The sequence below is a fragment of the Eleutherodactylus coqui genome, chromosome 2, assembly GCF_035609145.1.
Source record: "Eleutherodactylus coqui strain aEleCoq1 chromosome 2, aEleCoq1.hap1, whole genome shotgun sequence".
NCBI lineage: Eukaryota > Metazoa > Chordata > Amphibia > Anura > Eleutherodactylidae > Eleutherodactylus > Eleutherodactylus coqui.
This window is the reverse complement of record NC_089838.1, coordinates 220,388,076-220,404,470: the sequence shown is the minus strand read 5'-3', so window position 1 is coordinate 220,404,470 and position 16,395 is coordinate 220,388,076. Positions and strand designations below refer to the sequence as shown.

Below are 16,395 nucleotides of genomic sequence, written 5' to 3'. Positions count from 1 at the left end.
ACGTAATTTATTGTATTTTAAAAGTTAATTTTCTTTTCATGCGCACATTCTCTGAAATGTAACAATTAGTTTCTGATTAATAGAAGGTCACAGACTCTCCAGTCGTATGCGCTTCACTGCTTGCATTTTTTTCATCCACCACTTCCAAGACACATCCAGTCTCCGCTCTGTGTTGCCGGCTGCAGTTTTTTCCAGTACTTACATTTTTTTTTTCTTTTGTCAATCCTTTCCTTGGCAAGGAGCGAGCACAGTTGATAGATGGTCTGCTTTGCCAACTATAAAGAGATCTCCTTGTAATGAAATGGGCCTGCATAATTGAGCTTTGTAACAAAATAGTCATTGATCTGTTAATGTGCTGTATGTATTTAAGCACACGTTCCAGCGTTCTTCTATTGCACCACTCTTCTGCTCAGCTTTCAAGTTGAATATTTAGGGGCACCTTCTTTGAGTGATAGATTAAAAGGAACGTGAAAAGGCTGAGTTCTGTCAAACTAGTTGGAAATATGGTATTTCATCATGTTCGCGCAGTCACCACTGCTAGATCGCTTCATGTGATGCTGATTGGCTGTCGTCTCGCAGACTGAGTCTTGCGGGGATTGGTGGCGCAAGAATGGTAGTTAAATGGTAGCGATACCCTATATGGTGGCATTATCATTCAGTATCTAGAGTAAGCAATGGTATTATCATGGATTATATATATTATAGCTAATTATCACTCGGAACAGAGCACTTTGTAATAAGCCGAATAGTACTTTTAAGGGTCTTGTACTTAATGCTGGGGCAGGCAATGGTAAACCACCCTGCAAAAACAGTCTGCCAAGAAAATGTCACCATGTGACGTCACCTTAGGAGTCAATCATGACTCGGTGCCTGCACCAGGGGACTTTACCTCGCTTACTTTACAGTCTAGCACGAACCATATGTGTAACAACAATGCAGCGGATTACATTTAATGGGATCTCCTACACACCCTATAGAAATAACTCTTCAGTGTATATTGATCTGCAGCATATCTATGCAGATTTTCACCACAAGTTTCACCCCTTCAAGTGAGCAGGATGAAATTGGCCCCCTTTTTAAAGGGTGTTTTCTGAGTTGTACAGTCTTAGTCCAGCCCTATGCAGTAAAATAAGCACATACTCTCCTAACCCCACTTCCTCTGGGTCCGATAACACTGCTCGGTACTCTCTGCCTGGTTTATGGGGCGTCACAGGCCGGGGAAACCTGTAAATGTGACGTCAGAGGGGAGAGGCGAGTATATGCTAATTTGTTGTTTTACTGCATGGTGGGCAGACTATATTGCACATTTTCTGCAATAGAAATAAATAACATCCATGCAGCTTCCCATCGTTGCAGTATAGAAACTCCCTCCCTGTTCCTGTGCTCATGTCTCCTTTTTAGAGGCAGTATACGACTCTGTAGTGAATAATACAACAGAAGAAAGGACACCCCCTCTCTATGTGCTGCATCAATCGCACTTCAAGCCGGCCAGTAGCTTGTCATATAAAGACTCGGAGGCTTCTTTACGGTTACTGCAGTGGCTCCCGGTGAACTCTTTATTGTATTGTTCACCATCTTTCTGGGGGAAAAAAAAAAAAAAGGTTGAGGTTTTGACTGAAGTAAAAATGTTAAATCAGGGTTCCCTTTGCAGTTGAGTGTTGTAAACCTGTAAGAAAAATCTATAAATGAAAGGTGTCATGGTGTAATTCATGCATATTGGCTTCACACTTGCTTCTTTTTTAACTACATTAGCACAACTAGCTGAGAATGTATGAACGCGGCATTCACACCTCGCAGGCAGAATAGACTGCTAATGTAACAGAGCGCTCCAGTCTATATGCATGGTATTTCACAAGAAATGGATTGTTGACTGATAGATTGACCCAAGCTCCTCTCTGGTTAGCGCCTAGTTCTGGGGCATTATGCTGTTTTATATATATTAACCAAATGCATTGATTATAAGTTTTTTATGTACCTATTTTGTTTTGTGTGTTACTTTATAGAGCCATTTGCTGTCATTTCCACCTTTTTAGAAAGGTGCTTTCACCTCGGCCCACCCCTGTAAACAGTGCTTTCTGTTTTACTGGTAGATGTCTTTTCCACCTGCGGGGGGGCAGTAGTATGCTGGATGGGATAGAGTAGTGGCATTTGCTGGGAAGAAGCAGCAGTCACTGGCACTTTTTAGAAAGGCCTGTATAGATCTAAAAAAAATCAAACTTGTACTTCAGGCTTATCGGACCAGTGTTGTGTGAAGAGCCTTATGACATGCTAAACTTTACGGGTCCCTTATTGATCTGAGGGTTACAGAAAAGATCTATCCGAGCCGCGCTGTGCCGCCTCATACAGAGCGGTGATCCCACATGTTCAGCCAATGTGGGAATGCCTCTTTAAGGTGCTCATTGGAGGTAGGCTTCTGTTGAAGTGGCATAGGAGGGGACGCTTCTAATGTAAGGTAGTGCTGGAGAGGATTCAAAGACTCTATACCATGCTGTTGGAGACCGGACCCAGCGTGCAACACGGACTCTTTCTATAAATGGCAGTGCTTTGTTAGGCAGGCTAAGGGTATGTTCAACGGGGCGGGAATGCTGCCGAATGTTCGCAGTAGGAAATTCTACAGCTTTTTCATATTAAAGAAAAAATATATATATATACCATCAGTGTAGATTTTGACCAGGAATCTGCTGAGTATCCACAGCTGGTTTTAGCAGCTACAGCCCTCCCCCCGCAATATATTACGCCCCACCATGTGTCATCCTCTAGTGATCGCTGGCTCAAGTGATAGACCTTCCAAATTGTGTGACCAGCGACTTGTTGCTCACTAGAGGGCGACGGGGCGCCATGCATTGCGGAATGAGGAGGAGGGCTGTAGCTGCTAAAATCGCCAGCATTTCCGTTATGTTAATATATCATTAGCGTATCTAATGCTTCTGAGAAACCTTTAATGTAGAGCTGCCGATACTTTGTTCTACACGATGACTGGATATACATCCAAGTAGGGACAATACAACATGAAATGCTGCAAGTGAAATGTTAAAACAAAGATTTCTTTGAACCATCCACTAAACACAAAAAGACTTCTGACATGTATGACTATTATTGGTCATACATTAAACACTTCTAGAAATGGGGGAATTGTTATATATGCCTTTTTTTTTTTTTTTTTTTTTTTTTTTACATGCTGCATAATGTTACTTGCAGCTTTCTGGTAAAGGCCATCTAAACTAATTTTTTTTTCTCTTTACAGGGAAAATGACCGGGTTGCAATGGTCAATGGGGTCTCCATGGATAATGTTGAGCACGCTTTTGCAGTTCAGCAGCTAAGAAAGAGTGGTAAAAATGCCAAAATTGTAAGTCCACGTCTCTAAAGTCCTAGTTTTAGGTGTTACATCTATAAGGGCATATTAGACGCTCTGTACAGTAACATTTAGAAGTGCTTTGGAACCTTTTTAATGTGTATTGATTTTGTTTATTGCTGTAGTTGTTTTGAACTCTGCACAGATTTTAATGCAGAGAAGTCAGTGATATATTTCTAGCTTGGCACTCACTTTGACAATAAGGTAAATCATAAATTCTGCTAAATTAGATCGATTTTGTAAAAATTGACAGCATATTTAAGAATCTGGTTTTGCATTAGCTGCTAATGGGTCATGTAGTTTGTTTTTCTTCTAAATTTGTTTTTTTTTCTTTAACCTCCATAAACTAATTTAGACTATACGGCGGAAGAAAAAAGTACAGCTTCCAGTGGCTCGTCCTGATCCAGATCCTGTATCTGAAAATGAGGAGGACAGTTTTGATGAGGATGTGCCTGACCAGAGAAATGCCCATAGTGGCCCTGGTGCCAGCAGGAGGAGTGAAAAGAGCTGGGTGAGGGATAGAAGTGCTAGCCGAGAGAGAAGTTTATCGCCCAGATCGGACAGAAGATCCATCGCTTCCAGTCAACCTCCAAAACCTTCCAAAGTGACCTTGGTGAAATCCAGAAAAAATGAAGGTATGTGACTGCAAGTTCAAGTCCAGTTGCATTTTCTATCATTATAGCTATGGTGGCTTTTTTTTCTTAATTTGATGTGCTGCATTACAGCAATTGCAAAAGAAAAATGTGGTTTGTATCTCTTGATGCAACATAATTTCATATCTACTAAGCAGTCGGTTTGATTGGTTTCTTTTGTTTGTGTTTTGCAAAATGAAAAAAAAATTGTCAATTTACTTCTGCTTCATTCTTTCCAAAGTAACTTGTGATGTTTTCATTTGCTAATGTACTGAGCAATTTTGTAACCTCTGTAATTGTCTCGCAGAATATGGATTGAGACTAGCCAGCCACATTTTTGTAAAAGAAATCTCTCAAGATAGCCTGGCAGCGAGAGATGGAAATATTCAGGAAGGCGACGTTGTGCTTAAGGTACATTTTAACTATGACCCGTATCTGTGTGGTATGTATGTATATATGTATGTAGATAGATATTTGTTCTTGCACTGCTTATTTTCTTTAAAGGGGTTGTCCCGCGAAAGCAAGTGGGGTTCAGCACTTCTGTATGGCCATATTAATGCACTTTGTAATGTACATCGTGCATTAATTATGAGCCATACAGAAGTTATTCACTTACCTGTTCCGTTGCTAGCGTCCCCGTCGCCATGGTGCCGTCTAATTTCAGCGTCTAATCGCCCGATTAGACGCGCTTGCGCAGTCCGGTCTTCTCCCTGGTGAATGGGGCCGCTCGTGCCGAAGAGCTGGTCCTTGTAGCTCCGCCCCGTCACGTGTGCCGATTCCAGCCAATCAGGAGGCTGGAATCGGCAATGGACCGCACAGAGCCCACGGTGCACCATGGGAGAAGACCCGCGGTGCATCGTGGGTGAAGATCCCGGTGGCCATCTTTGCTAAGGTAAGAAAGAAGTCGCCGCAGAGCGGGGATTCGGGTAAGTACTAAACGTTTTTGTTTTTTTTTAACCCATCCCTTGTGTTTGTCTCGCGCCGAACGGGGGGCCTATTGAAAAAAAAAAAAAAAACCCCGTTTCGGCGCGGGACAACCCCTTTAAGTTATGTTTGTGGGTCTCATGTTCGTAAATCTCCCTGTTACATGGTCCATGTGGCCTCTTGTAGATGGCCCGGTTGGATCCCGCTACGGGATCCGATCGGTGCCCCTGCAGTGACCACTGTGGCTCACCTGCTCCTGGCGTCTCCCTTCTCTGTTATGTGCCCAGTAGGCACATGCATAGAGCGGAGCCAGCGCGTCACTAGTGATGTTTCTGGGCCCATAGAGAGACATGAGCGTCCGCAGCTTAATTAAAGCATGCAAATTTGTTTTGCAGACCTTCTGGTCTGAGAGAACAAATTGTAGCATGCTCTATTTTGCCACGGATCCCTCAGAGACCGCTTCCATTGAAGTCAATAGAAGCTGTCCGATTTACGGCACACCTGTCGCTGCAGACGTGCCGCAGGAAAGCAGATTAAGAAGAAAAAATTTCCACCACACGTGTGGCGATCCACCGCCCACATCCACAGAGGAGAAGACAGAAGACCCGCACAGCCACGCAGGGGATCCAGAAGGGTAAATAATGTCCTCTTGCCATGGGCAGGGTGGGATTCTGCTGCTGGCTCCCGCCCACGGAATCTGACCTGACACGACCATGAACATGAGGCCTGTGGCATATCACCGCTGTGGTCAGTGATTGGGATGACTAGGTGAACACTTGTGTTTTTTGTGCATTTGCAGGTTTTTGTTTTTTCTTGCTTGAGCATCCCCTTTAATGCTAAACTTTAGAGTGTTGTGTGTCTTTACATATGTTGCGTCTATACCCTAAAGGTGGATTCACACGGGCGATAAAATCGCATGCTGCGAGAGGGAGTAAGGGAAAAAAAAAACGGCTTTATGAAACCAATGATTTTCAATGTTTTCTTACCCATTAGCGATGTTTTCACTGATGCCATGTTGCGAGAACAAAAAATCCTGGCATGCTCCTTTTTTTTTTTTTTTTTTTTAACCTCCCATCTCCCATGGCTATGGAGCCTCCTTTTTATCGCATCACGGCGCACAAACTTGCGTTGCGACTTGATTTTAACATTAGAAAGTCCTATTAACTTTTGCTATAAAAAATTGTTAAGGATTACTCTCAAAAAAAGCATAGCTGAAACTCAAAATCACGGGAACAAAGACGCAACTTTGCCATGATTTTCTTGCGACAAAATCGAGATCGCCCGAGTGGAACTAGCCTAAGTGTGTGGTCTGTCTGGGATGCCTCGGTACAAATTAGAAGGACTCAATTTAGGCTACTAGTCATGCTCTGAAAGGCCGCCTGTAGCCGGTGCCAGGAAGTCGGACAGATCATGCTTTGCTTGCAGGATTTCTACAGACCAAATGCATCAACTCTTTGTTAACTTGGTATATGTCACTCAATCATTTAGAAATAATTTAGTGTAAGCATGAATAACCAGTAATCCCTCAATTGTTGTTTTGCAGATTAATGGCACTGTCACCGAAAACATGTCTTTGTCTGATGCAAAAACGTTGATAGAAAGGTCAAAGGGTAAATTAAAAATGGTTGTTCAAAGGGATGAGCGAGCAACTCTACTGAATGTTCCAGATCTAGATGACAGCCTTCATTCTGCAAATGCTTCAGAGAGAGACGGTATAGTGAAAAAGCTGATATCAGTGTGTCTTTTCTTCTTCTTCCCTTTAACATTATATGGGTGACTGTAAGGATTCTTCAGTTTAGTCCTCCATGCTCAGATCCTGCGGATGGTGGCCTTAAAATACTAGCTGTGGTCAGCCAAGCATGTGATGGGGGCCTCAGACCTGGCCTTTGAGCTCATTCAAGGACTGCGAGTTATATCTAATGTATCTTGGCTATTTGCAGCGATTGCTCTGTATTATATTGTATTGGTAAAGCAGCTGCAGCCAAGGGCTGTTTCAGTATCTCCAGCTTACTAGACAGTAGGCTGAGAGTGTGTCCGGCTCCGAGTGACCATTGTGCGCTACAGTTGTTCTGGTGGAGAGTAGGGTGAGTGATGCTGAGATCGTTCGTAGTGTATTTAGGGAAGGACAGCAGTGCAGGTTATAGAGAGCTCTATAATATACACTCCATGAGTAGGACACAGCCAGGGGCTGCTCACATGGGGCCGGTGGGGAAGAGTATTTGTTTTTAGAAATAAGTTTATCTAATAAACTGATAATTTCAGGTACTTTTTTCCTTTTAATGGAGTGTTAAGAAATTAAAGCTGATCTGTGATTGGTGGGCTTTCTAACACTCTGTTGACTGTTGAGGCTGCATTTATAGAAATGTAAGGCTGAAAGTCTTCTGGATAGTCTAAGCCCTTCTTATTTTTTACTTCCATTTAGAATGCGAGGATTTGATAATGACTGTGCAAACTCGCCAGTGCATTACATTTTGCTAGCAGTATTTTAGGCAAGGGTTATAAAGGCTTCCTACCCCAGTTTATGGAATTTAAGCATTAGGCCACTTTTTACCGCGATTAGCGCAGTGTGCCAAGCACCGCGCTAATCACGGTTCAACTCTCCCATTGATTTAAATGGGACCTCACAGACCTGCACTCGGACGCAGCGTTTAAAATACTGTGATTTTCGAGTGCTGCCTGTTCTATTTTTCTACATTTTTCACTTTTTGTAACGCACCTCATCAACCATCACAATGATGGGGTGTGTTTAAAAAGCAATGTCAAACGCCGTACCATGCATTCAAAAATGCCGCGGTTTTGAGCGGCGTTCATCTGACGGCATGTGTGAGACGGGCCTTACAATGTGGTGCCAGGTGTGTCTTGCTGCCAGTATCCTGCTGCTGGTTCCTGTTAATGATAACTAATTGCTATGGTTTCCTTTCTACGAGGCAGGTATTTAGAACCAGCAGATGGTGAAAATACTGCTAAAATACTAAGTATCATTGAAGCAATATGGCCGTTCACAATATAGATTGGTTCTTTGCTTACCGCTATCAGATCTACAAATGAGAATTGTTCTTATAAATTTCAGATCTAGTCGTTTTACATGTGTAGATATAGTGTTGCACAATATTTAGACAACTGAAAACTGATGTGGATTTAGCTCATAATTTAAAAACAAACTTGTTGTCTTTACCAGACATTTCAGAAATCCAGTCGCTGACATCAGATCATTCCAACCGTTCACACGACCGACCGCGCCGTAGCCGTTCACGGTCTCCTGACCAGAGATCGGAGCCTTCAGAGCATTCCAGACATTCTCCACAACAGCACAGCAACAGCAGGTGACGACTTCTCTGCTTTATTCTGTCATAGGGCTTTTCCTGTTTGAGGGTATATTCACACGGCGGATTTCTCTGCTGAATTTTCTGCCAGGAACCCACCTGCAAAACTCCAGCAGAAATCTGGTTTTTAATGCAAATCCGCACGTGGATTTAGTGCTGTCCATGGGCAAATTCCGCATGCAGAATTTGCAACGCATTTCCATAGAAAAAAAGTGACATTTCACTACTTTCTGCGGAAACGCACTGGAAGATGGAGCTGCATCTTTAAGCACAATTCTTATTCAAAACATCTTATTGTTTTGCTATTTAAGATTTTCATAAATTGAAAATGGTGAACAGCCAGATTAGTTTGCTAATTCTGTGTTTTTTTTATGTGATCAGTTTGCTTCTTATTTTGCCCATATTTTCTTCGTAAGTGGTTTTAAGGTCCTCAGGGGTATTCATTTGCCAGCCCATTGTATGATTCCGTGCTACACCCATAGATAAAAAAATTGCCTGCTTTATCTTTCCAAACAGACATGTTCCCTGTTGACTCTGACTGAAAATTGTTATCTTTTCTGGAATAGATTTCCTGTAATTATAGTCAATAGAGGACAATATGGTAACAAGCTGTCTTTCCAGAATTATGGCATTGGAAACCTTACATTACATTTGACTGCTTTTGCAAATAAGTAGTTGACTGGCAGTGTTTTTTTTCTTCCTTTTATTAAATTAATGGTTAAATGCAAAATACTGTATTCTTGTTATTGGTTATGCTACTGCTATTGGTCTATCCATTGTTCTTAACAGTATATATGTAGAAATAGAATAGGCTTTGTTCACACTTGTTTGTACTTGGGCTGATCACCAGAGGTATACGTCCCACTATAGGAGCTGCTATGGGGGGACCCAGCCACCTGCCTGGACAGACAAATAAAAGAATGGAGAATGCAGCGGTTAAGGACCATTTAGGCTGGGTTCTCACTGGACGGATTCCGGGCGGAACTCTCGCGGTTTGGCCGCAGCGGAACGTCACTCGCTCATAGAGCATGTTTGAACGAGAATCCTCCTGTGTAAAAGGGGCATTAACCCTTTTCAATCCATTTATTTTTTTTCATCCATTGTTCCCAGCTCCAAATAAATTGGAGCTGGGGAGAGTGGATGAGAAAAAATAAATTTTCCCTTCACCCTCCTGATCTGAGTTCAGGAGGGTCCCGGTGCTCACTACACTGTCGGGGGAATTCTCCCTTCAGCCTCCCGGCTCGGCGATCACGTGACAGCTGGGGTCAGGTGGCACAAAGCGGTCACATGATCACCGGCCGGAGTGCGGAAGTAATACTTCCGCATTCTCCCTTCAGGCTCCTGGCTCGGCGTTCATGTGACAGCTGAGGGTCAGGTGACACCAGCGGTCACTTGACCGCCAGCCGGAATCTCCGTGCATTGCATAGCGCTAATTGAGCGCTATGTAATGTGTAAAGGAGAAGGCAGAAAGGGTTAAAAACACTTTCTGCCTTCTCCTCGGGGGTCCCTGATGAGGATCAGTGCAGGAGTGTATCTGCACCTGATGTGTCTGATGATCGGATGCAGATGCACTCCTGCACTGCAGTGTCGGGCCTGCCCCGACATCGGAGCTGTGGAGAAAAATGATGATGTCGGGGCAGTCCCGACATTGGACTGGAAAGGGTTAAACTGTCTGCAGGCATCCTCTATCCATGGTGGTCTTGCTGAGTGTATGCATTTCTCCAGCTGTGGGCACAGAGAGCAGAGGGAAGGGACATGTCAGGAAGAGGTTTGTGCCCCCCTCCTCTGATATCAGCTGCATTCCTGTGCCTTCCTGCCTCCTCCCCAGTAGTCCTGGAATCTTCCATGGCAGAAGACTGCATGGCATTGTGTGTATACATGGCATATACATGTTTTTGTGTGTGCCTAGTACTTGTATCAATTAAGTGCCTTTTTACACAGAGTGATTATAGTTCAGGTAATCATGTAAAACTGAACATTAATTGTCCAGTGCAAACACTGCCAACAATTAAACATACTGTTTCTTGCTTATCGTTCACCCGTTTTATGTAATGTAAAAACCTGTCAACAGTCGGCCCGTGTGAACAGGCAGTTGATCTATGAATGACTGTCTGTTAATCCGAATGGAGGTGGGCAGCCAGAAGATATCTCCGGAACGTCCCACTTCCATTTAGTGAGCAATGCAGTCTTCAGCTGCCGACAGAAGATCGCTTCCTGGTTCCATGATTCATAAATCCTGCCTCTGGGACACGATGGCTCTGATTGGCTGAGCAGCACTTTAAGAACCAATCAATGCAGTGCTCCATGTACTAATCGCAGCCAACGCATTGTTTTATTGAGCGCTGCATTGATCAGCTTGGCAGTGCTCGAGAACCAATCAGAGCCATCGCTTCCTGGAGGTGGGATTTATGAATCGCGGAACCAGGAAGCGATCTTCTGTCAGCGGCTAAGGTCTGCAAGCAAGCATGCCGGAGCTCCGGACACATACATATATGTGCATGCATGCCATGGTCTTAAAAGCTGTATTTCAATGATTTTATCATCTTTACGTAGCACGCGGAGTAGAGAGGATGAAAGGGTGTCGAAGCCTGGTGCTTTATCTACGCCTGTAAAAAATTCAAGTAGTGCTACCCTGTCCAGAACAGCAGAAGAACCTTTGCAGGAAAGGGCTGAAAAGCAGACTCCTCCTCTTCCAGGTGGCTATTTCTACATGTCATTTTTCATGCATATTCTTTACTTTTACCCAAGTAAAAAAAAAAAAAGTCAGAGCAAGTCGAGAAAATGTAATAAAATGTGATCAAAATATCATGTATTCCCAAAAAATGTGATCGATGAAGAGTACCGCTTATCCCACAAGAAACAAGTCCTCAGAGCTCCATTAATGGAAAAATGATGGCTCTTGATATCTGGCAACAGTTTTTTTTTTTTGTCAAAACATAACATTTGTAAATTTGGTATCCCTTTAATTGTGGTAACAAAGTGTTTGTTTTGTTTTGTGAATCCCACAGAAATGAAACCCAAAAACCTTGGTGGAATTTCCCCCCCCCCCTTCCTCCATTCCACCTTAAAAAATAGATAAGTTCTATTATACATGATGGGTACCCCTTCACACGGGCATATGCAAAATTTGTGCACAATATGCAAAGGATAAAGCCCATTGTACTCTGTGGGTTAATTCACGCGCACATATTTTTCCTGTGCATTTTGGTAGCATGCTCTATTTTACTGCACATTTGTGCACCCAAAGTCCCCATGGTCAATGGGGATGCGTAAATGCGCACAAAATCAGCTAGATTTGTGAAACCCTCTGTAATTGTGCAGGAAAAGAACACATCTGGAACTCATTTAACTAATTAGCCATTTGAATCGGTGCGTCTTCATTAGCCGGGCAGAAACGGTACAGTAAAATCCGCGATGTGTGCACAAAAAAACCATTGTTTAATCGACAAATACTTGGTTCTCAGGCGCGCACAAACATGCATGCAGTCGTGTGTGAAGTTGTCACACAAAAAAAAAATAATTATGCCACTTAGAATAGGGGTGAACCAAAAATGATTCACTAATGTGTAAAATGTGCTAGTCATTAAGGGGTTAACTCTTCTGTATTCTGTTTACCTTGAAGTTGTGTTTCATACATGGTATTTTGAACACATTTTTTGATGTGTTTTTATGAGGGGAAAAAATTTAAAAATACAAATTTTGGCTTTTTTTCCCCCTGCAGTTAGCAAATGCTGTAAAAAAAAACAAACATCCAAAATGCCCCGTGTGAACACAGCCTGACAGTTTGTTGTAAGTTAACAGTTTTACTTTTTAACTTCACATTTTTGTCTTGTCTTCAGAGCCGAAACCAGTATATGCCCAGTCAGGGCAACCTGATGTAGACTTGCCTGTTAGCCCATCTGATGGTCCTTTCCCGAACTCTACACATGAAGATGGCATGCTTAGGTAATTTTACTCTTATGTACAGTTGTATTTACGTGCGCAGCCTCCTCTTCAAAACCTAGATGATTAAAGGGGTTGTCCCGCGAAAGCAAGTGGGTCTATACACTTCTGTATGGCCATATTAATGCACTTTGTAATGTACATTGTGCATTAATTATGAGCCATACAGAAGTTATCAGAAGTTTTTCACTTACCTGTTCCGTTGCTAGCGTCCTCGTTTCCATGGAGCCGACTAATTTTCAGCGTCTAATCGCCAAATTAGACGCGCTTGCGCAGTCCGGGTCTTCTTCTTTTCTCAATGGGGCTCCGTGTAGCTCCGCCCCGTCACGTGCCGATTCCAGCCAATCAGGAGGCTGGAATCGGCAATGGACCACACAGAAGCCCTGCGGTCCACCGAGGGAGAAGATCCCGGCGGCCATCTTCAGCAGGTAAGTAAGAAGTCACCGGAGCGCGGGGATTCAGGTAAGCGCTGTGCGGTGTTCTTTTTTAACCCCTGCATCGGGGGTTGTCTCGCGCCGAACGGGGGGGGGGGGGGTGTTGAAAAAAAAAAAAAAAAAACCCGTTTCGGCGCGGGACAACCCCTTTAAGGAAAAAATAAAAAAATTTTTTTTTTTTTTTATGTATTCATTAATAATCTATAATTTTTCATCCCTCAGGCCTAGCATGAAACTAGTAAAATTCAGGAAAGGAGACAGTGTAGGCCTACGTCTTGCTGGTGGAAATGATGTTGGCATTTTTGTGGCTGGTGTTTTGGATGATAGCCCTGCAGCAAAAGAAGGATTAGAAGAAGGCGACCAGATTCTAAGAGTAAGTCCCAAGTGTTGTATACCTCAAAGTAGTGTGCTGGGGACTTAATTTGATCTAGGGGCTCTACATTATGTGTCTGAAGACAGGACTACATGTGTGTACACCTGCATACAAATTTTGGGTTTTGCCGTTTGTTGCCCTGATACTAATTTTTCTGTTACTCTCCTCTATGGGTAAGCTCAGACAGAGGATTTGCAAGGACAGCAAATCCAATTTGTGTTTTACTAGAAGATCCATGGCAGAAATCCAAGGATTTCTGCTGTGCATGAACACCGTTGGTGGGGCTAGTGTGCCATTTTTTTTCCCATGTGGAATTTGCACGACTTGTGAAGGTCCTTACTATTTTAGCTGCTGTCTGTGTGGACAAAAATGTACTCAAACTGTATCCAATGCATGTAAATGGTGGTGTAAAAACCCAGTCCAGCTAGGATGGGAGGCGGATTCATTCTAAAAATATCTACGTGTGACGTAGCCCAGGTACAAGCTTGTTTTGGAAGTATCTCCTGCTGTTTGTGCATATGACTCAAGCAGCACAGTTCACCGAAACATATATATATATATATGCTACTTGTTCATGTGTTTTACCATGCTTGATTTTGCATATCGCCTACATCAACTTGGAAATAAAGCTTTCTTAAAGGGGTTGTCCCGCGGCAGCAAGTGGGGGTATACACTTCTGTATGGCCATATTAATGCACTTTGTAATGTACATTGTGCATTAATTATGAGCCATACAGAAGTTATTCACTTACCTGCTCCGTTGCTAGCGTCCTCGTCTCCATGATTCCGTCTAATTTCGCTGGCGGCTTGCTTTTTTAGACGCGCTTGCGCAGTCCGGTCTTCTGCTCTGAGCACGAGCCGCTTCAGCGTGCTCGCCGCTACAGGTCTTCTGCGCATGCGCAGACGAGCTGTAACTTCTCGGGAGCGCGCTGGAGCCGCCATTCTGCTACCATCCTCTCTTAGAGGAAGGTGCAGAAACTTGAGCCCCCCAGCCGTGCCGAGAAGCCGCCCAGCCTTGCCGAGAAGCCGCCCAGGTAAGTGATGGGTGACGGACTGACGGGGGTGACGAGTGACGGCCTGCCGCTGTGGCCCCGGGGCCTAGCGCTGGTTACCTGCTGCCTGGCGGTGGGTGACTGTGGCCCAAGAGCGTGTGCCGTGGTCGGCAGCCGCGGTGGGTCCGGTTGTCAGGGAGACACAGCTGGTAGCATCTCGGGAGCGCGCACGTCGGGCTACAGCAAGCGACGGGAAAAGAGCCGGCGGCCATCTTGGGGAAACTTTTTATAAGTTGCTGAAACACTGGAACTGTAAGTAGAAACCGGCTAGAAAAGTCATTTACACGGGTGCTCAGTAATGTATGCTTAATAAGGGGGACTGGGCAAAAAAAAAATTTCACTGCTTCCTCGAGACAACCCCTTTCCTTTAAACCACACATTTTTCATCTTGTAGGTAAACAATGTGGATTTTACAAATATCATCAGGGAGGAGGCTGTCCTGTTTCTGCTTGATTTACCCAAAGGAGAAGAGGTCACAATTCTGGCACAGAAAAAGAAAGATGGTTAGTGATTTTAGTAACCTTTACAAATACTCTTAAGGGATTGCTTACTTTAAACTACAATTCATCATATACCCTTTTCGTTTTTACCTGGCTTTTCGGGAGGAGGTGTATATGATCAGGAAGATGTAGATAAGGCTTTAGAAGCTTATAGAGTTGCCTTGGGGCCTTTTTACACCGGCCGATCGCCCCGATTCCCACATCCGGCAGGAATATGAACAAGTATCATTTAGTGTAAATGCATGTCCTGACTAACGAATGAGAATTTTGTTTCCTTCTCATTCATCGTCCAGATTAAGGCATGCAAAAACTGAACAGCGGATTAGCCGATGTGAACAGGCAAACATTCATTTGTGGTGTTTTGCACATTTCTGAACGAATGCCTGCTTATTGTGCATGGAGGCTGGTGGCTTGAACGATCACCAGCATGCTTTGCATCCATTCGCTAGCGTTGATGGCTCTTCTGTAAAAGCAGAGGAACTATTATCGCTGGGAAGACCTGTACCGTGTAAAAGCATCTTAAAGGAGGCCATACACTTTTAGATGTTCTCGGTGGTCCTCAATGTTCCTGACAGCAGTGTCAGCAGATCCTTCCCCTTGCACCACTGAAATAAACATGAATTTTTATTGGGGAGTCTGGAGGAATTCAGACTTTATTGAGACACAGGCATCACTTGTGAAAACATGTACACACGTATGTCCATGTGAGTGATGGACAAAAAAAAAGTAGAAGAGATCCAAAATTGTATACTTCTCTCTACCTTATGACTTGCATGATTAAATATAGAAATGAGATGTGATGTGAATAGGGCCTTAAATAGAGGGGTATTCCCATCTCAGGCATTTATGGCATATCCACGGGGTAGATGTGTGTGTCTTATTAGGGACCTGCCCTTATCCATAAAACAAGGGGCCCAAATCATGTCCCATTTTACTTGTCCACATCCATGCTGGTTGTTACGGAAATAGCCAAGCACGCTGTGCTACTATTTACATGACTCCTATAGAAGCAAATAAGACTTATGTATACAGCATGGGACAGCGACCTACACTGTTCCCGCCTAAGTTATTCTGCTACGCTGTTAATGTAGAAAGAAGGGAAGGTCCCGAATAAAGATCTATATCTTTCCGACACTTGTCATATCCTGTTCACTTGTCATAAATGCCCTACGTGGCAACAGCCCTTTAGGCCTCTTTCACACGGGCTACAAAATCCTCACTACAAAACGCATGAATGTGAAGGTCAGGGTTTTCAATGAGTTCTTTCACATGAGAGCTGATTTGTAGCCTAAACAAACCCATTGGAAACCATCAGCTTCACATACATGCATTTTGTTGCAAGATTTAACCCTTTAAGGACCAGGCTGCTTGTACCTTAAGGGCCAGACCCCTTTTAGGTATTTTACCCATGTGGTGGTTTTAATGCCAGATTTCTTTTTCCTTCAGCTACAAAAATTTATTTTTTACTGTTTTTTTGTTTTTTTGTTTTTTTTCTCCTGACATATGGGACTTTTTGTTATTATCTTTTACACTGTCTTTTCCCCCTGTTTATTTAGTTTTATTGGGGGTTAATAGCTTAAAAAAAAAAATTCTTTTTTTTTTAACCTTTTATAGTTTAATATATTTAATTAGTATATTTTATGTTAAAATAAAGTTTAGCAATGGGTTCCTCATTTTGTTTCTGATGTTTTGATATATAATGTGTGGTTTTGTTTTGGATTACAGGGTGCATATGGCAACAGTTTTGGTTGGCGTAAATATCTATGTCCCCTATGACCTCATATAAGACCTAGGGGGGGCATTCACATGTTTTGTTGTGTATTTTTTTTTTGTTTGGTTTGGTTTTTTTTATTTTTAATTTG

General features: G+C 43.2%; 1 protein-coding gene across 7 annotated transcripts in view; it reads left to right on the top strand.

Moving 5' to 3' along the window:
• TJP1 (tight junction protein 1) overlaps positions 1-16,395 on the top strand; it is a 330,363-nt gene that overhangs the window by 276,064 nt on the left and 37,904 nt on the right. For all 7 annotated transcript variants that reach the window (XM_066592505.1, XM_066592508.1, XM_066592507.1 and 4 more), the window contains 9 exons: positions 3,245-3,347; positions 3,709-3,988; positions 4,293-4,396; positions 6,453-6,621; positions 8,088-8,232; positions 10,786-10,928; positions 12,072-12,177; positions 12,831-12,981; positions 14,428-14,536. In XM_066592505.1, the coding sequence (XP_066448602.1) occupies positions 3,245-3,347; positions 3,709-3,988; positions 4,293-4,396; positions 6,453-6,621; positions 8,088-8,232; positions 10,786-10,928; positions 12,072-12,177; positions 12,831-12,981; positions 14,428-14,536 (1,310 nt within the window). The remainder of the gene's footprint in view (positions 1-3,244; positions 3,348-3,708; positions 3,989-4,292; positions 4,397-6,452; positions 6,622-8,087; positions 8,233-10,785; positions 10,929-12,071; positions 12,178-12,830; positions 12,982-14,427; positions 14,537-16,395) is intronic.